The sequence below is a fragment of the Rattus rattus genome, chromosome 5 (genome assembly GCF_011064425.1).
Source record: "Rattus rattus isolate New Zealand chromosome 5, Rrattus_CSIRO_v1, whole genome shotgun sequence".
Classification (NCBI taxonomy): domain Eukaryota; kingdom Metazoa; phylum Chordata; class Mammalia; order Rodentia; family Muridae; genus Rattus; species Rattus rattus.
In genome coordinates this window covers 51,079,446-51,104,907 of record NC_046158.1, presented here as the reverse complement: position 1 = coordinate 51,104,907, position 25,462 = coordinate 51,079,446, and the positions used below count along the sequence as shown (strand labels likewise).

At 38.9% G+C, this 25,462-nt stretch overlaps 1 protein-coding gene across 2 annotated transcripts in view; it reads left to right on the top strand.

The window, feature by feature from the left end:
• Positions 1 to 25,462, top strand: part of Chn1 (chimerin 1) — a 152,968-nt gene that overhangs the window by 23,912 nt on the left and 103,594 nt on the right. For both annotated transcript variants that reach the window (XM_032903501.1, XM_032903500.1), the window contains exon 2: positions 21,176 to 21,214. In XM_032903501.1, coding sequence (XP_032759392.1) covers positions 21,176 to 21,214 — 39 coding nt within the window. The remainder of the gene's footprint in view (positions 1 to 21,175; positions 21,215 to 25,462) is intronic.

Genomic DNA, 25,462 nt, shown 5'->3' with positions numbered 1-25,462 from the left:
GAGCAGCAGGGACTCAAGCCTTTGCAAGGTCATAGGCAGCACACAGGAGTATGATGCAGGTATTAAGTGCCACAGGTTCCATAGATCACCACAGCTCTCTTGCAGGACACACGTGGAACACTGAAAAGAGCGCAAAGATAGGGGGCAGGACTGGGGATGTAGTTCAGCTGGCAGAGGGGTTTAGGCAGCACGAGCCAGGACCTAGGAGGTAGGAAGGTTGTTGGCAGCCCACTTGACTGGAAAATACCAGAGAGCACAGTCATTGGATTGAGCATTCTCTTTTTCACCCTCAGTTACTACAGTAACTGCAGGTAGAAGATTGGGATCTGATGAACTTAGAGATTCAAGGCAACAATAGTGTTAGGGTGATCTGGACGTGAATGAAGCTGTGAGAATGGCTAGTTCGCTACAGAATTGCTGTCATGAAATGAGATACTGGGGAGAGAGTGTCATTAGTCTTCAGAGACGCTTGTGAGCTCCTTTCTTTATGTGTTGGAGATTTTAGGCAGGTTGGATTTTTCCATTCCTGTCTCCCAAATGAATGCAGAGTCAGTTTTCCATCTTTCTTTCTCGTAGAGTTATGTAGTCCATCCCTCACTTGATAACACATTGCATGGATGCATATGAACTCTGATAGCTTGACTTATGGCTTTCTCCCTCCTTCCCAGCACACTGACAACAGTCTGAGGTCTCACTTTACCTTCTGTACCAACCTCCACAGCTGGTGTGAATGCCACATTGCAAAAATCATGAGTGCTGCTCTGCCACCCACTTCTTCCTCCCACCCCTATATATTAGGTTCCTTTTTCAAAAGAAACCATCCTTAACAAAAATGATTCATAGTTAATATCATAGGAAGCAGAAATGCAGGATTATGCAGAGTTTATCTGCATATTCCAGCAGGATTTTTAGCTTAAGAAAATTTGAATTTGGAAGAGGTTGCTGTTCTTGACCTTAATAGGACTCCTTTATGAATACAGACGTGTGCCCTTCCTGTCACTGAGCCCAGTCAGGATAGTGTCACTTCAAGAGATAAGCATGATGTAGGCCTGAGAGTTAGCGCTTCAGCCTTAATGGATTTAAGATATGATCATTCTCTCTGAATATGACAACCAGAGAACATCCCAAGACTTACAGTGAAGGATGTACTATAAGGAAGCCAGCAATGGCAAGAATGTGCCAACAGTGTGAATGAACCTGGCTGTAAGAAACATCCCCTTGCACACTGGCTATTTGTATACATTATTTAGCTTAGTGTTGGACTCTTGGGCCCGCATTTGAAGGATCCCTCAACCAGCAGAGCCTGTCTTTGAGCAGTTTACAGGCCTTTTATTCATGTGACCTTCCTTAGCGTGCCTCCTCTCCATTCTCAAGTAATTTGATTCTCTCTGACTGAGTCAACACTTGTAGATGAGCTTCCTGGCTCTCACTCTTGCCTTGACCATAAGCATCCCTGTTACCAGTCACAGCTATGAGCATGTGCAATGAAAGAGTATGATCTGGGTTAAGGACTGACTCTGCTGAGCGTGTTTAACTGTGTTTATGCCTTGGTCTCTGTTACTGGTTTTCTTATTTTTAAAAGGCATATGAATTATACCTATTTCTCAAGGTTGTTTTGAGTTATTAACAAAATAAGTTTAAAAGCATTTAACAAAACCTGGTGAATTATAAGGTGTACAAATCTAGTACCGTGGACTAGCTATTACTTTAACTTGTTTTTAGACACTCAAACTAATTTCAGCCCGTTCACCTAGTCGCTATTACTGAGAGCCCCATAGATTGTTTTGGTTGTGGGGTGCATTACATGTTTATATATTGTGAATGAGGATCTCTGGGGAAAAAAGCTGTGTATACAAAAGCTGACTGACTGTTAGAGCTTGAGTGGTGAGGAGAGGGTGGGACGTTTCCTTCTCAGAGCCCAGCTACAGTTTATCTTGGGCTGTTCCTAGGGGTTTTCTAATCCCTCTATGTGTCAGACCTAACTAACATCCTATAACTAGAGGCAAGCCAACCTAACTAACATCCTGCAGATAAAACCCACAAAACCTTTTACAGTGTATTAACAAAGCCTACTTCCACCAGTCAGAAGGCAGAAGAGTTGAGCATCTGAGGCCTGTAGCTGAGGTCTCCCCACATTGCTGAACCACCTGGCTGCTGATCAGTGATCCCAACTTGTTGTTTTAAAAGCGTCTTGATTTACGGCTGCTTTGGCTCTTACTATAGAAACTGCATGAAGCTGCTTTCATGTTGGAACAGACTTGGGCTAAAATAAATCAAATTTGGTCAAATTTGGTCACCAAGTTTGGTTACAGAATAAACAATCTCTTACTCCCTTTGAGATAAAAGCTGTGTTTTGGGTTAACAATATTCACTGTATTTAAAATTAAAATTGAAAAATAACAAAATTAGCAGTTAATTTAAAGGTAATGTTAGCAAGGCTATTACATGCTAAATAATAATATAAATAAATAATATGAGAAAACATTTTATAAAGTAATAAGAAAAGAGTTTTGTTTGTTGGTTATGTCTGATTGTAGAGAATTGGAGATTAAATATCTGCACCTGTCTTTAGGACTATGATTTTGAGTAATGAAGAAACTCTGTCTTCAGATAGGCACATAGTTGAAAAAATGAAAACGAAGTATTTTAATAGTCTTTTTAGATAGTTGCTGATTTTCTTTGATGCTACCCTAAAATTTGATGAGTAGTATTTTATTTTCATATGTGTATATATGTGCACATGTTTGGACATGTAGTGTATGGCTGAGGATACATGTTGGTGGCTTCCTCAGTCTCTGTCACTTTAGTTTTTGAGCGGGAGTTTCTCACCAACACTGCAGCTCACTGATCTGACTATATTTTCAGGCCAGCAAGCCCCATTGATCTTCTGTGTCTGCCTCCTCAACACTGGCATCACAGACATGCACAGCCTTGCCAGACATTCTGTGGGGGTGCTTTGATCAAACTTAGGTCCTCACGCTTATGTGGCAAGCATTTTACCAATTGATTATCTCCCCAGCTTCTAGCGAGTAAATCATGAAAATGATTGTAGACCCTGAAATAGTATCAGTGAACATTTTGTCTGTTAACATTAAAATTCATTAGTGAACCTTGTATTTAACTATATCTTTTAACCATATATGATGCTATATTATTGTATACTTGGTATTTCAAAAATGATTAGTGTATAGAATTATACAGATCTTCTCATGTTAACACATTTTATTCTGCAGTATATTTAAAAATCACATTCTTTAATTATAACCCGAAGTCTTTAAATATTATCAATCTGTTAAGCTTGTGGTGGTTGGTAAAGTTTCCTCAAATTCTAATTTTTACTTGAAAGCTTGAATTTTATGACTAGTAATAAATACTGTCAGTTTTGTTGAATGACAAGCTTACTTTGTTCATTTTTAAGAAAATATCTACCAAATACCCACATTTGATTAGTCATGGTTTGTCTGTCATTCTTTCAAGTGAAATGGTGTTTATGAAATTTGCAGCCACCAGCTCTCAACTCTGATGATCTCATATGTGCTTTTATTCAAGATTATTATATTTATTACTTTATTCATCATACTCAATATCCAGGTAGACAAATGCACCTTATGTACTTCCCATTTTGTCACATAGAATACACAAAAGCTGTGTCTTTAGGTTTGAGATTTAATAAAACCAGTACTGCAGCAGGGCATTCTTAGCTGAACTGTATTTTGAAATGTGTAGTGTTGAGTAACGATGCAGCCGTAACACGTTATTACTGCTTTGATCTGGGTTGAGATGCCAGCGGTTTTACCTGCCATTGCTTCTGCAGTATGAAGGAGAACAGGAGTGTCATGGTGTTTTGACTTTTCAGATGAGAAAACAGGAAGGCCTCACTGAGTACAGAGCTGAGGAGGTGATGAGTGTAAGATAGCACAGGAAAATGCAGGCCGAGGGCCTGTGGAGTGAGTGTGAATCTTCTGTGTCTGATGCACAGTAATAAAGCCAGAGGGACTGGAGAAAAGTGGATCAGCGTGCGAGAAGTCAGTGGACTGATGGGGTGAGTGAGAGGGGCAGATCTTCCCAGGTCTTGCAGGTTTTGCTTCTGAAAACTCTGTGCATGCATATTACTTTGTCTTATGAAAATGCAAATTCTGAGCAACAGGGACAGTCTTGGGATTCTACATTTCTAACAAGTTACCAGGTAATGCCTTAGATCACAGCCCTTTAAAAATAGCAGTTGTAGACAGTTACAGAGAGTTTATTTTTATTCTTAGTGATCAGAAATCATCGGAGATAATTCAGCAAATGACAAGTATTGATTATGTTTAACATGATCAGCTACAAATAGTAATAATTGCAACATGTTTATAATTTGAAATCCAAAGACTCTAGAGGCCAGTGTTAGAATTCAGCGTGTTCGAGAGTTTAGAAAGGGTGTGTGTGTGTGTGTGTGTGTGTGTGTGTGTGTGTGTGTGTACTGTATCCCCAGCAGCATCTGAAGCATTAGTCTTTAGTCACACATTAATAATCACATATAAGTGAAACTGATTAACAGTCACTTTTAATGGGGAAAATAAAGACTATTCTCAACAGTCTTTAACCACCAATCAGTATCACATCAGACAAGTGTTGACTGCCAAATGAATTGTGTAAAAATGCTTTCACTTTGCAGAACACTGGGATTTTATAATTGAGAACACATGGATTCTTTGTTGTGCTTACATTTCCAGTCCCTCGTGTGTTTGCCCTTGAGGAACTCCTTTAGGACAGCCGGCTCATTACATGGTTGTTATAGGTGCTGTTAGATGGACACATCTGTCAGCCTTTTTGGGACGCCATATTCCAGATCCATGATGCCTGGTTCTCTTCAAAGAAAGAAAAACAAGCACCTATCAATTTGGAACATAAACTCTGCTTTCCAGAGACTTTTTACATTTTGATACACTATACTATCATGTGAGGAAAGTATAGTTAATTAAAATGTGCTGGGAATTTTATTATACTTTGGTATGGCTAGCATTTACTTAGAATTATCCAACTCTGGTCATTTGTGGTTGACAAATCTGACTTTGGTTTCTTCTTTACTTTGTTCCATATTGGACTCTGCAACTTGTAATTTAAAGCAAGCTTCTCTGTAGTTTTCAGTGGCTACTTTACTCTGCTAGTGACGTTGTGGCTTTCTCTGAGAAGTCTAATGAAATACAATGCATGTAGGAGTTATTGCAAGGCAAGGAATGCTGTGACCTTCCCTCACCTTAGTGACCATGATGTTATTTAGTATCAGGATCCTTTACTCTCATTCCCCATGGACTCTCATGTCAGGGTTAGTACATCTGCTTTCTGAGCAGCTGGCCTCTCAGGATACTTGAAAATAGTGCTGTAAGGAAGACTTTGGAAAAGGTTGTTTGGAGGCTCGATTGACTCAGAACGTACAGTGTACTGTTTTACACTTGGGTCCCTAGTGTGATGGTAGATTATTTTCTTCTAGGAGGACCGCTGCTGCAGTACTATGTTGAAGTATAGAAGTAAGGGGTGGGAATTATTTGTCCACAGTCTGAAAGAAAGAATGTGCGTACTCTGCTGAAAGAGGAAGGTTGAGACAACTGGATTAAAATCTTTAGATGGCTGAGTAGGAGGAGCATCAGCAAATGTATAATTCATTTTAGTTGGTTATTTTCTAGGAAAAAAACCTTTGTATTTATAAAAAGTCATAGTTTTTGTCCACTTGACATGAACCTAGACAAAAAGAAGGAATCTCACTCAGCTGAAGAACCTCCTCCATCAGAATGGCCTGTGAGTGTGGCTGTGCGGCATTTTCTTGACTAATTGATGTAAGAGAGCCCAGCCCATGGTGCAGAGCGCCACTCTGGGAATGTGGAACTGGGCTGTGCAAGCCAAGAGAAGTGAGCCAGCGAGTGACGATCCTTCATGGTCTGCTTCAGCTCCTGCTTTGAACTCCTGTCCTGCCTTCCTTTAGTGGTGGATTATGACTTAAAAGCCAACTAAAATCTTCTTCCCAAGTTGCTTTTGGTAGTGTTTTTATCACAGTAACAGGGAAGCAGGCTAGGGCAATAGGAATACTGAAAGCAGTGTTCACTGGGTTACATTTCTAATACCTAGAATCTGTAGTGCTGTGTAGATCATAAAGTCTAAGCAGTGCTTGGAAAATGTATTCATCAGATGTATTTTTATTGTGGTAATAAATAAAATATGCTATACTTTAAAAGTTGAATTATAAGAAATTAATAAAAATTAATTTTCTGCACTTTAGTTTTAGACATGTGAAATGCAGAGTAGACGTTATACTATTGCCATTGATGGATGAGTTTGCATGTTGTGTTTTCTGGGGTAGAGAAGTTCAGGAAGTGTTTCGTTTTATTAAAAGTAGAATGCTTTGCTCACCCAGTAGAGTCCGTACGGCAGCCTGTTGGGAATATTGAGATACTAGAGAGCCTTGGCAGTTGAGTCTCTTCTTGAAGTGTCCTTTGGAAACTGTGGGCAAGCAAGTCTGAGGACTTCTTGTAAAAGTGTCAGCATGCTAGGGCAAACATTAGAAATCAACAAATATTTTAGGGAGAAAGTCTCAGAGATATGAGTTGTATCTAGAAAAAAATGACACCCTTCCCTTTTCATTGGTCGAGCTGTAAGTTAGAGCTTCTTGCTTCCAAGAATGTATTGGAAAGCTTGCATAAGCAGAAGGATTTTGTTTGTGAAGTCTGTTGGCTAGCTCTGCCAAGCTGGGGAGAGGAAGATTTGCTTAGGTCTTGAATCTAAGGCCAAGCTGCAATTGTAAAAAGCAAAGTTTCCAAGTTGGCTTTGGTCACATGTGGGAGGAGGCTTTGTTGGGCTGGGTGGTGGCTACTGGTGAGGAGCTGAGCAGAGTGTTTAAAATACTTGTCTCTGGAGATCTTTGACAAGGTTATGTCTGAGCATGGTAGTTGTGCCATCTCAGATCCCCTCACCCCTTCTATCCAACATATCAACACTTGTGGGATTTCCTGAAGAATTAAAAATAATCACTTTGGGGGTTAATTTATAGGTTTTTTTTTTTTCTGTTGCAGTTGGACCATGGCATCAATTTTCAAGTTGGAACAATTTCAAATGATTTAGTTACTTATTTTTTATTTTTGAAATTAATTATTCTTTCCCTTTCTCCAAGTCCTCCCATGTACCTTCCTTGCCCCTTTCAAACTCACAGCCTTTTTCCTTAATTGTTGTTACATGCATATGTGTACATACATATATTTCTAACTATATGACCTTGTCTGTAGTATGTTAATTGAATGTATGTTTTCAGGACTGACCATTTGTTATTGGATAACCAATTCACCAATTGTTGTGTTCTTCTCTGGGGAAGACTATTTCTCCCACTCTCAGCATTTCTTAGTTGCCTGTCCTTCATTATGTAGAGTTGAGGCCTTCTGAGTCCACATCTAGTCTCTGACCTCCTATTGTGTTCTGTCCTCTGTGTCCCCACCCCCCACTGTCCCTGTTCCCTGCCATCCAAATTAGCATATCTCTGGATGTTGTCCTTGTTCAGCTCATGTTTAGGCTGTCCTGTCAGTGACACTTCAATAGGGATAGTTCTTTTGTTTGTTTTATGGATATGTTTTTATTCACATTTCAAATGTTATCCCCTTTCCTGGTTTCCTGCCCATAAACTCCCTATCCTCTCCCTCCTCCCCCTGCTTTGCAATTTTATGAGATCCCATTTGTCCATTCTTGATCTTAGAGAATGGTGTTTTGTTCAGGAAAATTTCCCCAGTGCCCATGTGTTTGAGGCTTTTCCCCACATTTTCTTCTATTAGTTTGAGTGTATTTGGTTTTATGTGGAGGTCCTTGATCTACCTTGGACTTGAGCTTTATACAGGGTGAATAAGAATGGATCATTCATAAGGGAAATTGGTCTGAAGTTTTCTTTCTTTGTTGGGTCTTTGTGTGGTTGAAGTATAAGCGTAATTGTGGCTTCATAGAAGGAATTAGGTAGTGTTCCTTCTGTTTCTATTTTTTGGAATAGTTTGGAGAGTACTGGTATTAGGTCTTGCATGGAGGTCTCATAGAATTCTGCACTAAACCCATCTTGTCCTGGGCTTTTTTTGGTTGGGAGACTTTTTTTTTTAATTTATTATATATAAGTACACTGTAGCTGTCTTCAGACACCAGAAAAGGGCATCAGTTCTCAGTATTGATAGTTGTGAGCCACGATGTGGTTGCTGGGATTTGAACTCAGGACCTCAGGAAAAGTAGGCAGTGCTCTTAACCACTGAACCATCTCTCCAGCCCCGTTTGGGAGACTTTTAATGACAGCTTCTATTTCTTTAGGAGTTATGGGACTGTTTAGATTGTTTATCCAATCCTGATTTAACATTGGTACCTGATATCTTTCTAAAAATTGTCCATTTCCTCCAGAATTTCAAGTTTTGTTCAGTATAGGCTTTTGTAGTAGGATCTGATGATTTTTTTTAATTTCCTCAGATTCTGTTATGTCTCCCTTTTCATTTTTCTTTTCTTTTTAAAGATTATTTATTTTATATATGTGAGTTCACTGTTGCTGTCTTCAAACACACTGGAAGAAGGTATCAGATCCCATTATAGATGGTTGTGAGCCACCATGTGGGTGCTGGGAATTGAACTCAGGACCTCTGGAAGACCAGTCAGTGCTCTTGACCACTGAGCCATCTCTCCAGCCCCTTCACTTTTCACTTTGTTGATTTGGATACTCTCTGGGCCTTCTGGTTAGTCTGGCTAAGAGTTTATCTATCTTGTTGATTTTCTCAAAGAACCAGCATCTAGTCTTGTTGATTCTTTGTATAGTTCTTTTTGTTTTTACTTGGTTGATTTCAGCTCTGAGTTTGATTATTTCCTGCCATCTACTCCTCTTTGGTGTATTTGCTACTTTTTGTTCTAGAGCTTTTAGGTGTGCTGTCAAGCTGCTAGTGTATGGTCCAGTTCCTTTTTGGAGGCACTCAGGGCTATGAGTTTTCCTCTTAGCACGGCTTTCATTCTGTCTCATAAGTTTGGGTATGCTGTGATTTCATTTTCATTAAATTCTAAAAAGTCATTAATTTCTTTCTTTATTTCTTCCTTGACCAGGTTATCATTGAGTATTGTTCAGCTTCCATGTGTATGTGGGCTTTCTGTAGTTTTTGTTATTGAAAACCAGCCTTATTCCATGGTGATGTGATAAGATGCATGCAATTATTTCAGTCTTCATGTATCTGTTGAGGCCTGTTTTGTGACAGATTATATGGTCAGTTTTGGAGAAGGTACCCTGAGGTGCTGAGAAGAAGGCATATTCTTTTGTTTCAGGATGAAATGTTCCGTAGATATCTGTTAAATCCATTTGGTTCATAACTTCTGTTAGTTTCTCTGTGTCTCTGTTTAGTTTCTCTTTCCATGATCCGTCCATTGAGGAGAGTGAGGTGTTGAAGTCTCCCATTATTATTTTGTGAGGTGCAATGCATGCTTTGAGGTTTAGTAAGGTTTCTTTTATGAATGTAGGTGCCTTTGCATTTGGAGCATAGATATTCAGAATTGAGAGTTCATTTTGGTGGATTTTTCCTTTGATGAATATGAAGTGTCCTTCCTTATCTTTTTTCATAACTTTTGGTTGAAAGTTGATTTTATTTGATACTAGAATGGCTACTCCAGCTTGTTTCTTGGGACCATTTGCTTGGAAAATTGTTTTCCAACTTTTTACTCTGAAGTATTGTCTGTCTTTGTCATTGAGGTGTGTTTCCTGTATACAGTAAAATGCTGGGTATTACGTATTCAGTCTGTTAGTCTATGTCTTTTTATTGGAGAATTGAGTCCATTGATATTAAGGAGTCCATTGAGATATTAAGGACCAATGACTGTTGTTTCCTGTTATTTTTGTTGTTAGAAGTGGAATTATGTTGTGTGGCTATCTTTTTTTGGGTTAGTTGAAAGAAGATTCTTGCTTTTTTTTAGGGTGTAATTTCCTTCCTTGTGTTGGAGTTTCCCATCTATTATCCTTTGTAGGATTGGATTTGTGGAAAGATATTGTGTAAATTTGATTTTGTCATGGAATATTTTGGTTTCTCCATCTATGTTAATTGAGAGTTTTGCTGGATATAGTAGCCTGGACTGGCATTTATGTTCTCTTAGGGTCTGTATGATATCTGCCCAGGATCTTCTAGCTTTCATAGTCTCTGTTGAGAAGTCTGGTGTAAATCTGATAGGTCTGCCTTTATATGTTACTTGACCTTTTTTCCTTACTGCTTTTAATATTCTTTGTTTTGTGCATTTGACATTTTGACTATTATGTGTAGATTGTGAAGAATCCCAACTTAAAGCGCCAAAAAATATCTTTGTCATTCTGACTGGGTAAGATGAATTTTTTTTTTTTTTTTTTTTTTTCAGAGCTGAGGACCAAACCCAGGGCCTTGCGCTTACAGGCAAGCACTTTACCACTGAGCTAAATCCCCAACCCCGTTGAATTCTTAAAGTTATATAATTTGTATTTCCTTAATGACTAGAGATAATGAACATTTTTGAGGTATTTTTTAGTTTGTGTGTGTGTGTGTGTGTGTGTGTGTGTGTGTATATATATTTTAAACTTCTTTTGAGAACTCAAAAGTCTCAGATGAGTAGAAAGATTATCCACTTAGTTTGTTTCCTTGGTATTTGAATTTGTTTCTATGTGTTTCTATGTTCTGGATTTTCATCTTCCTTTAGATATATAGCTAGCAGAGATTCTCTCCAATTTGTGGGCTTCTTCTCTACTCTGTTGATTGTTTCTTTTGTTGTTTAGAAGCTTTTGGGTTTTTTGTTTTGTTTTGTTTTTTTGAGACAGGATTTCTCTGTGGAGCCCTGGATATTCTGGAACTAACTCTTTCTGTAGACCGGGCTGGCCTCAAACTCACAGATATCCACCTGTCTCTGCCTCCTGAGTTCTGGAATCAAATACATGTGCCATCATGACTTACTTTGTTTGGATTTTTAATGGGATTTATGAAATCCTACTTGTCAGTTGTTAGCTTTATCAGTTTGACTACTTCTGACAGTGAATTAACTGACCGGATTTAACTGTGACTTTGCAGGCCCAATTTTAATTATTTTAGTTGAAATAATCAGCTTCTAGGAAAAATGTACAGTTAAGATGTTGAATATGTAGAAATTTAGTAAAGCTCAATTTTGAATGCTTTCTTGCTAGCTTTAAATTGTATATACTATTAAAATTCTTTTACTTACTGTAAATTGATTTCCAGGAAACTGCTTGTAAAGGCTTATTTTCCTGTGACTCTCTCAAGCACTAACAGTAACGCATTTGGTATTTATTGTTGGAATGCTCTTGTTTTAAATGCTTAGTTTATTACAACACAGTTTTGTGTTCATGTCATTATTTTTGCCATGTCTGGATACTGTGTAGACAGAGTGACAGTGGGCAGGGCTCCTCCTCATCAGTGCCTTGCCAGTTTAGATTAAAACAGTGCAGGGAAGAAATGTTTTTTTTTTAAAAACAAACAAACAAAAAAAACCCAAAAAACTGAGTTAGGGTCTTCTGTATCCCAGGCCAATCTTGAAATCTCTGTGTATCTGAGATAGGACTTGAACTTTTGACCTTTCTGGATATGCCTTTTGAGTGCTGGATTTATGGTTTCTGTGCTGTTGGGGGTGTAGAACCAGGCCCTGAGTCTACAATCTGAGCTACATCCCCAGCTGTAAATATTATTACAGAAGTCAAAATTAATTGTTTTAAAATCAGAAGCACCTTGAGTAAATATGTTTAAAGTGTTCGTGAATCATTAGTATAAACTATTTAAAATTGAGTGTCATCTTTTAAAGAATATCTTCTGTATGGATTAAAAGTTGTTTGGCTCGGATCTTTGAAAAGAACAACGTAACTTCAGCATTCCAGTTTGCTCTGCAGGGACCACTCACCCTTTCTAATGGGAAGTTTAGCAAGTTTATCCTCATAAGCCAAAACCAAAGAGTAAGACAGAATGCACCGGTACGCAGAGCTGGATTTGATAAAAAGAATGAGATAGTTGAAGTGAATTTTCTTTCATATTCAGCCATCTTTAACAACATCTGTCAATGTTGTTAAAAGATATATTAATACTAGGTACAAACAGGGTCTATTTGGAAAAAGTATAAAGATTTGATCATACACTGTTTTAATCTCAAAGAATCAGGACATTAGGATATTTATAAATAGAGTCCTGCCAACCACTAAATAAATAAGCACTTTTGAAAAATGTCTCTTAAGAGACCATAGTTACTATTATAAAATATCAAAAGAATTACCCTAGCTGTTTTACTGTGGATTTAAAAAATCTCTGCCTATAGGCACAGGTAATATCTTGAAATATTTCACTTAAAATATTTTTAAGGGAAAAATGGGTATCCTAAAATATTCGAATGTAAAAAAAAAAAAAAGACAATATGGCAGATTCCATGCAACAAAAAAATGTAACACTAAGTCCTATAAAAATGTTTACCTTTAGGTTTAAAAAATTCCATGTGGATTTTTTAAATTCACAGTTCTAGGAGCTAGTCAAAATCAGGGAGAAATTTAAGAATCTATTTTTTTCTATACCAAATGCTTGACATGTGCGGTCTTATATTAGGAAGTAGAAGATTACAGAAGAAAGGCAGAGCTTTCCTATGTGTAAGTTCATTACAGAACTGCGTGCTCTTCTGAACCTCACAGTGGGAGTGCCTGCGGATGTGTGTTCATTCAGGAGGCTTTGCCAAGCCCCACATGGGCTTTGTTAAAGGCCGGTTTGCCTGATCAATTTCCATGTTTTCCTGATCCTCCAAATAGTTAAATCTGTACAGTTTGGTTTAAAAACTTAAAATAATGTATGTGATTCGCTCGTTGTTAGTGATGTAAGTGTTTGCCGTGGCCATTTCGATGTCTTCTGAGAAATACTGTTTAAGACTGTCACTTAGTTTCAGAATTGGGTCATGTGGGTTTTGGCTATTGAGTTTTTGGAGCTCCTTACATATTCTGAATATGTCGAGTTTGCCTTGTTTTGGGAGACAGAATCTAGCCATGTGGTCTAGGCGAGCCTTGACATCATAATCCTCTTACCTTGCCTCCCAGAGTGTTGCAATTATTGACATGAGCCACCATGCTTAGCTTCTGCATGTTAATTCTTTGCCAGGCATATGGTTTATAAATGTTTCTTCTGTTCTGTAGACTGTCTCCTATTTCCCTCATGCTTGTTGCCTATAATTTTAAAAACGTGCTACTGCCTTTTGTGGGAGCTCGGCCTGCACTCAGACCTCTCCCAGTTCCATTTGCTCCATCTGACTTAGCCCAGGATTGATCATAACCATCCCCCAATCCAGGAAAACCAGGAGCTGCAGTCTGGGTTCCACTGGCTCCCACTTGGCTTCTCTTTTGTTCCTCCCAGCTAGCTTCGCCGTGCAGCCGGCCTTTCTTTCTCTCTGCCACCTATGCTCTGTGGATGAAAAATACGCACACAGCTTTATTAATTTAGAACATGCCAGATAGCACAGTTGCTGGGCACAGAGCCTCCTGTCCTAAACTTACTAGTTAGCCTGTATCAGCTCCCATTAAGCTCCTCAGTGCTGCCCACAGTGGAGCCTGCAGGCCCTCGCCGCCCTAAGGCCTTACGTGATGGCTGCTTTCTGCTCTCCAATGCACGACAGCACAAAAGCCCCCTTTCTTGCCCTATGGCTCCTTTTTCCTCCTGGGACCCAGGGAAGTCCCACCTCCACCATTTGCCCAGCAACAGGTCCCACCTTCTTTTTGACCAAATCAAGAGCCAATTAGGGAACCAGACCTTACTATCAGCACCTCCCCCTACACATGCTTGTCACCTACACCATGCCAGGGCTATGTTAAAAAGCTGCTCATGAGTCATATGTTGTCTGGTTCTCATTCCCAGTTGTGCTCTAATGATGGGAGTCTGGGTAGATTTTCTGATGAAATCAAAGAGATGCCAAGAGCTTTTATGACACCCATGGATATCGGAATCTACTGAATTATCTTCTTGATAATTCTATTTCAATTACCTACTGCTCTGTGCTAACAGAATACAGGGTTTCCAACCTTCTGTCCCCATTAGTTTTTTTTTGTATATGTTCTTATCAGGTGGAAGGTCTCTTACCTTACTTTACCATGTTCCCTTAATACATTGAAGAAATGGTGGTTTAGAATAATCATTATCAGAGTGCAACCTAGGGACCCTGAAATTCTCACAAAATCAATAATATTTTTCATGATAATTCTAAGACATCTAGCCTTTCTCAAGTAGTTTGAGCAGTTACATGGATGCTGCAGTGTGACTGACCATTGGTATAGGTAGGGATGTCTAGATTCTTATAGCCAGGATCAATACTAAATGATTTGCTAAGTGTTTAACAGATTTGCTTTCTTTTTAGAATTTTTTTTCTTTTTTAAGTTAAATTTACACTTTGGCAATTTCTTACCCATATGTAGTACACTGATCATATAGCCTTATCCTATTTTTCCACCTTTCACTCTCCCTCCTCTTCTTTCTGCAAGACTTCCTCCCACTTTGACCAGTTTTTGTTTTTGTGTTGTGACTCACTGAATTCAGGGCCTTCAACATGAGTATGGGTGTGATTGTGTCCATGGCGGACCATGGGGACTCACCAGTGGCCACATCACTTAAGACAATGAACTCTTTACTTCCACTATCCAATAGCAGTAAATTGTTCTCCAAGGATGACCAGTTCTTGTTTTGAAAATAACAGTCATAAAATATTAATATGTAATAACCTTATTATCTATCATTATCGTGTATAATGATGGGCACATCTTACACAGCACATGGTGGCAGTCAGAGGACAACTTCCCTTTAAACCACCAGACAGGGTTTCTCTGTGTACCCCTGGCTGTCCTAGAATTAACTCTGTAGACCAGGGTAGCTTTGAACTCAGAGATCCACCTGCCTCTGCCTCCAAGTGCTGGGACTAAAGGCTTGTGCCACCCACCTCTACCTAGAAGACATTTTAGGATTCTGTTCTCTCCTTCCACTGTGAGTTCTGGGAATCAGACTCATGATGTTGTCAGACTTGCTTGGCAAATACTTTTACTTGCTGAGTGTGAGTTTATTACTTTTAAATGAACTGAAAAAATACTATCAGAATTTCTGTTTTAATTTTTTATCTGATGAATACCATTACTCATAGTTGGATACCCCTAATTCAAAATCTTACAAATCCAACAGTTTTGAGTACTGACTTGATGCCAGACATGAAAATTTGCATACCTGATCTCATATGACAGACCATAGTCAAAGCAGATGCTATAAACATGTAAAATTGCCTTTAGTTTGTGTGTAACGTACATGAAACATCATGACATTGTGTTTAGACTTTTCTCATCCCCAAGATACACCTTACTCTGTGTGTGTCTGTGTCCCATGTGTGACAAGATCTGAAATCTGAAGTACTATGGATATCCCCAGCATTTGGGATAATGGATCAACTGAAATCAACAGATACTAATAGCTTTTTAGAATGCAGATTCTGAAGCCAGTGAGATTGACAGGCACTGCATTATAAGGCTTAAACTATTTTAGGGAACAGGCTAACAGAGAAATGGAGTCTCCCAATTGGAGTTGTTTAGCTTAACTTCTAGCTGTTGGCATGTTTGTCACGTTCAGCCAGCTTTTGTCTGTCTACAGCCCTACCACTTTCCACCTCCAGTCCTAGGGATGGAGTCCAGGCCTTCATGCATGCTAGGCAAGTGCTCCTGTACAGAATGATGCCCTTTGCTTTTGATTATTATGAGTAATATTTCAATGACAATGTATACTAGTATTATTTAAACATTATTGACTTTAACAGTAAGCGAGAAATACAGAAATGGTCTTCAAAGAGAAGCAGACAGAACTGGCACACTGCCACATAAACCGAGCAGACTCCTTTGCGTGTACTCAGGGTTACAGCTAGTAAATAATCCAGCCTCCCCCTGCATGTGTGTCCTCCAGGGCTGAACCCCAAGAGGCCTCTTTAGTCTTAGAGTTCCTCTTCCAGATCCCAGAGAGATTGGTGCTGTTTAACAGAACGTAGTCCATGGTGTATACATAATGGTCAGAGGACAACTTTCAGAAGTCAATTCTTTCTATACCATGTGGACTCCATGAATCAAAGGATATCAGGTTATCAGGCCTGGTGACACTGAACAGCTACACCATATTGTCCTTGTTTGTTTGCTATTATTTGCCAGAATTGAAGCCCAACTTTGCTCTGTTGGTTGATAGCTACTGTATGACTCTGATAGGCTAGGATGCTGTCAGACCAGGACCAGGACCACAGCAGTGACAGCAGTGAATTCAGAAGTGCAAGTATCTGGTTCACTCATTTCCTTAACAATGTAGTGTGGCAGGAGCCTGAGGTCAGCCTGTATTAGAGCTTTCCCACCTAATAAGCATGGCAGTCTTCACTGGAGCTTGCAATTACCATTTTCAATTAATATTTCTTTTTTACTTAAGATGTTTTATTTTATTATTAATTAAATTTATTTTTTGAAGTTAAAATATAATTACATAAATTAATCCTTCTTAAAGACCAGTTTTCTTTAGGAGTCAATACCTCTTATTCCTGGGACTTGATACAGGGCTTTTGTGTGACATACCTTTTAATTTTGAATTTCAGAAATCTTTTTTTTTTTTTTGAGACAGGGTCTTTGTGTAATCTTGGCTGTCCTGGAACTTGCTCTGTAGACCATGCTGGCCTAGAATTCAGAGATCCTTCTGCAAGTGCAGGGGTCAAAGGTGTGGACCACCCACTACCATTGATGGAGGTATTATCTTTTGCTTCCTATATAAGAGTTTAGAGTTCCCCCAAAAATGCTCTCCCTGACTTTAGCAATAATTCTGTAGATGAAGAGCTTGTATAACAGGTTGGAAGGGTTCACTCTCTCTGAGGCACTGGTAAACATTGGGAACTCTTAGGCTGGGAACAGGTGGACTCCTCCTCAGCCAGAAGGCAGGCAGTGATTGGTGTAGTATAGGACTTCTGGTTGGTTGTTATGAAAGAGCAGTGGAACTGGAAGCTTATTGTGATTGGCATAATTACAATCCTTCATTCCCATGCCACTAGGCCTTCCTGTCTCTATTGAGGTTGCATTCTGAATCATCTTCAATCAAGCCTTCAGACCTGCTCACTGGTACTCAAAGGGGAAGCCCAACGAAAGGAGAAGTCTTGAGTGGTCTTTTCTTGTGTGATTGTGATCCTGGTGGTTGGTAAGGCAGGCTTAGGTGCTGACAACAAGAGGAGGGGGAGGGGAATGATTGTAGCAGTGCTGACAGCTGTAACAGCAGCTGTTGCAACAGGAACTTGACTGAAAAATCCAGAGAGCAGAAACTGTAGGGAGCTGAGGCAGCTGAGAAAAGGAGGGCTACTGAAGAAGATGGGGTTGTGAAGAGATAAGGATGAGAAGCTTAGAATTCCCTGGTGGCTTAAAGTTCCAGGGAGCTACCAAGACAGAAGGGGACCTACAAGCTAGAACGTAAACCTCTGTAGCAGCTGAGAGCCACACTACAGGCCATTTCCACCTCTGTCAGTGGTAGCTTTGAGCCAGTGTGCTGGATCACTAGCAGATAAAGCCTAGAGCAGTCACCTTCTGACTTTCCTCTCTTCTAATTCCAAGTGCAAGTAGGCATAGTGCTCTCAGATGACTGACTATCACGGTCTCTTAATTCATGAAGGACCCACCAGCACCCAGCACCCACTGAATTAACCTGTACACTTGCCATTATGATTTGCTCCATGGGAAGGATACAAATTAAGTTCAGCCCAGAGAGAAGAAATACTTGAAGCAGGTGCAGGACAAATACTGAAGTGGGGCTCCTGCTGCCCCCCGTCCTGAGTGAGGACATGCTCTTCCTTCATTTCTGAATGACAGTTCAGGGAGTGCTTCCACCCAGAAGAGAAGCTCTTTCTATATCGTTACTCAGAAACTTATGGCACTTTGCCACACACATATCACCTTGTGGCTGGTCAACTGGTTCCGTCCAAAAGCTGCAGCCTCAATTGTATTGCTATTCTCTGGGCATCCCAGGGAAACCCAGATTATTTCCTGGGAGCTAAAGGGGAAAGCTGTACTTCTCAGTGACCTTGGCAATAGTTCTGTAAATTGAAGAGTCTGTAAAAACAGGTTAGAAGGATCCTAGGGCACTGGGACAGAGGTGAAGTAAGCACTTGTAAGCACTGTGAACAACTTTAGAGGACTGCGTATTTGCAGCCAGAATGGGAAGTGGGGGACACCTCCTCAGTAATTTGGCAAGATGTCATTTGTGAAATACAGAGTTTCTGGTTGGTGTTGTGCCAGTCCTGTGACTGGTAGAACTGGAGACTACGTTGTGATGGCACAAATGCCATCCTTTACCTGCATGACGCATGCTCTGCTAGCTCCAAAGCTAGGCTACTGAGTTCCCTTTTAAGTCAGCCACAGAAGGGCTCCGTCTGGTTTTGTGCCCACTCTCTTTTCTGTCCCACATGGCATCTTGCACATGGTAGATTACTTGTATGCTTCAGAGTTCAGAGCTCAGATGCGGACTCAGGTGGCTAGTGTTGTGTCAACTCGACACAGGCTAGTGTCATCAAGAAAATGCCTCCATTGGGGTTGGGGATTTGGCTCAGTGGTAGAGCGCTTGCCTAGCAAGCACAAGGCCCTGGGTTCGGGTCCCCAGCTCTGGAAAAAAAGAAAAAAAAAAAAAAAAAAAAAAAAAAAAAAATGCCTCCATAAGGTCAGGCTGTAGTCGAGCAGGTGGAAAAATTGCATTTAATTAGTTTGATGTGGATGGTGGTGTGGTGGTCCTGGTTTCTATAGGAAAGTTGCTGAGCAAGCAATTAGGAGCAGGCTAACAAGTAGCACTACTCCATGGCCTCTGTGTCAGCTCGCTCTTCTGATTCCTTCCCAGTTCCTGTGTTGGTTTCCCTAAACAGACTGTGACTCAGAATATGTAAGCCACATAAACCCTTTCTTCCCCAAGTTGCTTTTGGTTGTGGTGTTTCATCACAGTAATAGTAGCCCTAAGACATTGTACTATGAGTATCAAGATAGTGAATTTATATTCTGCTGTTAGAAGCACTCAGGTGAGTGACTACACATCATATTCCTAAAGACTGACTGACAAAATAGCAATGTTTATGTATTGTTAATGAAGAGTTAGAAGCAGGATTTTCTTAGTATTGAAAAATGCAAATGAACTCATTCAAGCAAAGTTAATATAATTAATATCCACAGCATATGTTCATATTGTCAGGTTCAAAGGAAACTCCAACTCCACAAACCCCAAAAGTCAGTCCAAATACCCAGAAATGATCTCAACCTGGACTATAATAAGATATCTAGGGTTAGATGAAAGCCATCATTCCTCAGGAACTTGTGAAACTGGTTCCCATTATCAAAAGGAGTGATTTCCCTTACCTCTGACTGAAGGGACATATGATTATTACCTGTGGCTCCTATCAGCATGTCAGAGCCCATGCTGACCTCTAGTCTCCTCAGCATCTCAAGTGCCAGTCTCAAAGTCCATGCTAGCCTCCTAGCCCTTCTCACCTCCTCCCCTAAACTCCTTTCAGCTCCCTGGCTCCCATCCCCACAGCTGGTCCTACTCTTCTTGCTATGTCCCCCACTCCTGCTTTTCCCAATGTTTTCTCTGTTCTCTGTTCCCTGCTGGTCTCTCTCTTGCAGAAAACCTTGGTTATGTTCCTTCTACTTCTCTCTCTGCTCTGACTCTCCCGCATGTCTCCAGCTATCCCCTCTCATATCCACAGTAGAAACTTCCCTTAAACATATCACAGCGTGGTCATACATCAGTTTATACACTATGTATGTCTCTATATATCACATTAGGATTTCGTTTCAGCCTAAATTTTTATTACCATTTTTAAATTTTATTTTTATATTTTGAGACAGGGTAGCACTACGTATCACTGGCTAGCCTAGAACTTGCTGTGCTGACAAGACCAGCCTAGAACTCTTAAAGAGACTTGCCTGCCTCTGACTCATGAGTGCTAGGATTAGAGGTGTATGCTAGCACACCTAGCTTTAATTATCATTTAAAAATATTTATTTATATGAATATTATATTTGCATATTAGCAGGCATATTTGAATACTTTTCTAGGTTGCTAAGCAGTTTCTACATGATTCAAGTACTTTTCATTTTATGCCCTAAGTCCAGTGTTAGTAGTTTTGCTGTGTCCCTCTGACACTGTGTGATTTATAGTAGCACATCATAAACCAAGTGTGATGTTGCATTTTAAAGGTTGAGAATTGTTTTGAATCTATGATCATTATACTTCAGCGCCAGGTTTAACCTCAATAAACTTTTCAGGATTTTTCTTGTCTCCTTGAGGACTAGATTTCCTAATGGGTTCATTTTAGACACCAGCAGAGCCAGGTGATGTAACCAGCCGCCTCTTTCCACATTAGAAATATTCTGTTCATTTGGCTCCATAGACTTGCACAAGCTTTGGCTGGCAAATGACTCCTTAGCCTTCCACAGTCAGTGAGATTTAGAGCACACTTGGCTGTTTGCCTATCTCTTGTTACTTTATCCCATTCCCTTCATGGGCCTGGATTCCCATCTCCTTCCACTGCCTCCTTAAACTCAAGGGAGTGAAGGAAATGGACTTGAAGAGCAGATGTTCACATCCTGTTCCTTGTTGGTCCCTGGGGACATTCTCTTCCATGGGAGCATTTCTCATTTCCTGATTTTGATTGTCTGGGACATTTGAGGACTAGGATCTGTTCCTTGTACTCTCCTCTCTTCATGTTAGTAGTTAACTAGTTATACAAGAATTCTGCAAAAGCAAAGGGAAAAACAGAGGAACATCTGTGAAGGTTAACATTATGTAGTCAATTGGACTGGAGAGGAAAAATTCCAATGATTTGAGGAATTTTTTTGGTGAAATGAGCATTAAGCCTAAATCAATAGGAGCTTTATTGACTATAATTTGATAGCTATTAAAAATGATTATTAAAAGTAAAAATTAACTATGATTTTTTTATGCTGTGTAACTGAGTAGATACCATAACTTTTTTGAATAATCTTTAAACGTATTTTTAAGAAAATAAGGATCAAGGCTAAAAACTGCATTTTAGTGCCTAGCACCAGGACAGATAGAGCACAGTATATGTACTGAGTGATTTAGCATCTTATTTAAATATAACTATTCAGCAATACTAATTTGATAATTTATTCTTTCAGATACAGATGAATATAGACCTCCTGTTTGGAAATCTTACTGTAAGTATATACATAAATTTAATTATGTGGATTATAATATTTTTGTAAGTAATTATTCACAGCAAAGTTTGAGATTAACATAAAAAGAATACTTATGGTAGAATGTGTTTCTGCAGAGCTCTGTGTGGTTTAATGTCTGTAGTGCAGCTCATCTGTTTTACAGAATTCCAGGCAGTGGAACTCAAGATGATTTGTTGGAACAGCTGATAAAGCTATGCATGCAGAAACTAAGGCTTTGAGCAGTTTAATTATTCTGATCTTGATGATGTGACAAAAAGAATATATAAATGATAGACGAGGGGGTCTGTGTTAGCCGAAAATCAGTAAAAGCAGGTAAAAAATGATTTTAAAATTGCTTCTTTGTTTATAAAAGGGAGCGGTCTGTGGCGATTCTGTTGACAGTTTTCAATTAACAGTGCATTTAGAATCTTTCTTTATGACTTAAATCTAGTTATCAAAAGACTTCTTAAAATTTAGTCGAGATTTATACTTTATTTTTCTGCATTACATATACAGTGGGTGGTTTAACATCGACTGTTTCTGTGTACGATGGATTTTGGTGGAGCCTGGTGGGATACACCCTTTACAATGTGATTCCGTGAGAAACGAATCTTTGTGATTCTTTAGAAATATTTTAAGTTACATTTTGTTCACTTAGCTTGGTGTGTGCATATATATATGCATGTGTGTTTGTGTGCACACATATGTGTGGCTTGGAATCCATGGAGAGGTCCATCAGAGGACATCAGAGGTCTGTGGGAGTTGGTTCTTTCCTCTGTTGCAGGTTCTCAGGCTGCTGGGCCCGGCCAACCACTGTTAGCTGTGAGTCTCTGAGACAGTTACTTTATTTACTCTACACGTTTTCCAGTTTTGGTTCAGTTGAACTTATAAAAATGCAGGAACATAAAAATCTTAAAAATATAAACCAATAGGGAAACAGGATTATGTTTAATACCCTTCTTAAAAAATATAAACCAAAAGTCTTAATGCGTAGTAACTGGCAAATGGGTGTGGTGTACGGACTGGAAAATAGTGGAGGGGTGGGTGTGCGGTTAGTGGAAGGTAGCCCAGAACAACTGTTGTTGTTGTCATAGCCGCTGTGGATCTAATGGTGTCACAGCTGACTTGTTGTTTTGTTTTTTAAGAGAGAAACAGGAATTTTCTTTCACTTTTTCTTTTCTTTTCTTTTTTTCGGAGCTGGGAACCGAACCCAGGGCCTTGTGCTTGCTAGGCAAGCGCTCTACCACTGAGCTAAATCCCCAACCCCATTTTCTTTCACTTTTATGGTTGAAACAAATTCAAATTTTAAAGCAAACAAACCACATGCAAGCTGATTATACTCATTTGTTATCTCAGAATTTGATTGTTATTATTTCTAGGGACTGGGAATATCATTAATAAACATATAAGCACAAACATTTCTAACAGGACTAAAAATATATTATATTCTATAATTGTGTTTCCTGTCATCTTGAATTTAGCTAATAACTTTCCACAAATAGTTAATGCCTGCCAATTTTAATTCAGCTAACTTTTAATTCAAAGAAGCTCTAAACTAAGGGAGAAATGCCGGAATCAGCGAGACCTTTTTATTGTGTGTGATTTTAGCATACTTGTTTATTCTGGAAGAGAACTGACATATGGCCTTGCTGTGTAGGCGTGGCTGACTTGATACTCACTATGTGGCTCAGCCTAGACTTGACCTCATGGTAGTGCTCCTGCTTCAGTCTTCCAAGTTTTGAGTTTATAGGCTTGTGCCACCACATCTGGCTCTCACTTACAATTTTTAAATGAAACTTTTCACAGATGTTCTGTGAGTCTAAATTGCTGTGTTTGCTATAAATGTCCAAATACACGCACGCACACACACAATACATATTACTTAGGGGGTATTTTATCTAAAAACTTCTCTTTAACTAATAGAACCATGTCTTTTGGGGCAATTAGAAGTACTAAAAGAAAATGAAAATACTATGTGATTTGATGGTAGGAAAAACACAGGGTAAAAGCTTGACTGGCTCTGGTGTGCGGTGTTGCTGCCCTTGATTCTTACTGCCTCACCCTCCTGTTTACTTCCTGGATAGGCAGACGCCTACTAATTATAACCACAAATCCTACTCTGGGAATCACGTTTGCTTAGGTTCTAATGGTACATTGTTTTCAAATCTTCTTGATGATGGCTTAACTGTCATAATTGGAGTTTTATAGGTGATAGTATTTTCTAGAACATTTTGTTGACAAAGAAGTCAGCATATCTTTTAGGAATTACAAGAGCAGGCGTGAAGTATATTTTCACCTTCTCGTTATGTTTTCCAGAAAGGAGCATGACAGAGGATGGTCTCCTGTCACATTTGGCTCCTGAGGGTGGGAGCAAGGCTTTCTGGGTGATGCACACATCCTCACTGTCAAGCTAGGCTTGATGTCAGTGCTCCTTCTCTCTTCTGCATCTCGGAGTTAGTTCTCAGATTATTATGTCACATCATTTCTTTAGTCTAGATTCACAGAAAGTACTTCTGATGAACTCAGTGGAATAAGATATTTAAAACTATTTTAATACATCAGCCCTGGGATATTTGTAGTCACGAGAAAAAAGCCAAGGGAAATATTTATATCAGAATTTCAGACATTTCTGAGGAAGTGTTTGGGGGTTTTTAATATTAAAGAGTAAAACATAGAATCTCAATTGCTTTAGAAAGTATCTGTATTGTCTCTTTTATTGTTTGAGCTGACAATTGCATCATCTCCTTCCCTTTACTCCCCAGTCCTCTGTGTACCCTCACTGCTTGCTTTTAGTTCATAGCCCCTTTTTTTCACTAATGGTTGTTAGATACACATATGTATATAACATTTATACATTAATATTACTAAATATATAAATGTGCCCTGCTAAGTTTGTATACCGTTACTTGTGTATGTTGCAGGGCAGACCATTTGGGATTGATAACCAAGTGGTGGGCTCCTCCCTGAGGAGACTGTTCCCTACCTGCTCTCAGCACTCCTAAACTGCTTATACTCAGTTCCTTTTACATCATAGCATTGTCCAAGTACTGCGTCCTAGTAATGACCTCAAAATGATATTACTGATTATAGTGAATTGCATATATTAATAACCATTATAAATATAATATTCTTTATGATACATTTACTGTCAATCAAGGATTATTGTAAATGTTTCACATTAGTAAGAAGCACTGATATATACTATATGTAGTATACATATTATCTAGAGAGTAGTTCTATATTTGTTCTAATTATGTACATGTACAATTAAACACTTATATACTGTCCAATTATTTATATTCATATAAGTTCCCATGATATATATGAGTTACAGTGGCAAGAGATAAATCTTACAAAATTGTACTTCATTCAAATGAGTCATGCATTGTCTAAAGTGTCAGATGTCTGGGTAATTTGATGATATTGACAAACTATGTAAGTATTTAACTCCATTATAAATTTAAGTTCATTTCCCTATATGATTGCACACTTAGAATTAGAAAAAAAACCAATCTGAAGAACAAACGTATTTATATGCTGCTTATGACAAACACCAATCTTATTTATTCTCATTTTAAATTTAAAACCTGATGTTAGTCTGGAAAGGTCCTGTTTTCAGTTCAGATATCATTGATTTGTTTTCAGATACCATAGACATTATCCATTCCTTTGGTAATGTGTGTTGAATTCTTTCTTTTGCTGAATTTGCCCAAACTGAGTAAATTCTAGTAACTCAATCTCTGAAATTTTGTTTTTAAGAGACATTATATTTGAAAATAGATTTGCATTATAATTGAGAGATAAAAACAGTGTATATGTTAACTCTGCCCTATAACTCCGGATTTTAGTCCCATGTTTGATAATAATGGACTTTAAGAGATGTTTATATTAGGAAAAACAAAGAGTGGGTTATAGAGAAGAGTGTAAAAATTACAGCCCCAATTTGTTCCCAACCTTCCTAATGCTGTGACCCTTTAATACAGTACCTCATGTTGTGATGACCCCAACCATAACTTGCCACTTCATAACTGTGATTTTGCCACTGTTATGAGTAGTAATGTACGTATATGTTTTCTGATGGTCTTAGGCAATCCCTCTGAAAAGGTGTTTAATCCCCAAATAGGTTATGACCAACAAATTGAGAACCACCATTCCAAAAGACATTTGTGTAGATGATGAGTTTTCTGCTTTCATTCTCCTAAAATTTGATAAACTTTACTTTGGTTGACAGTCTTTGTTTTGTTCATG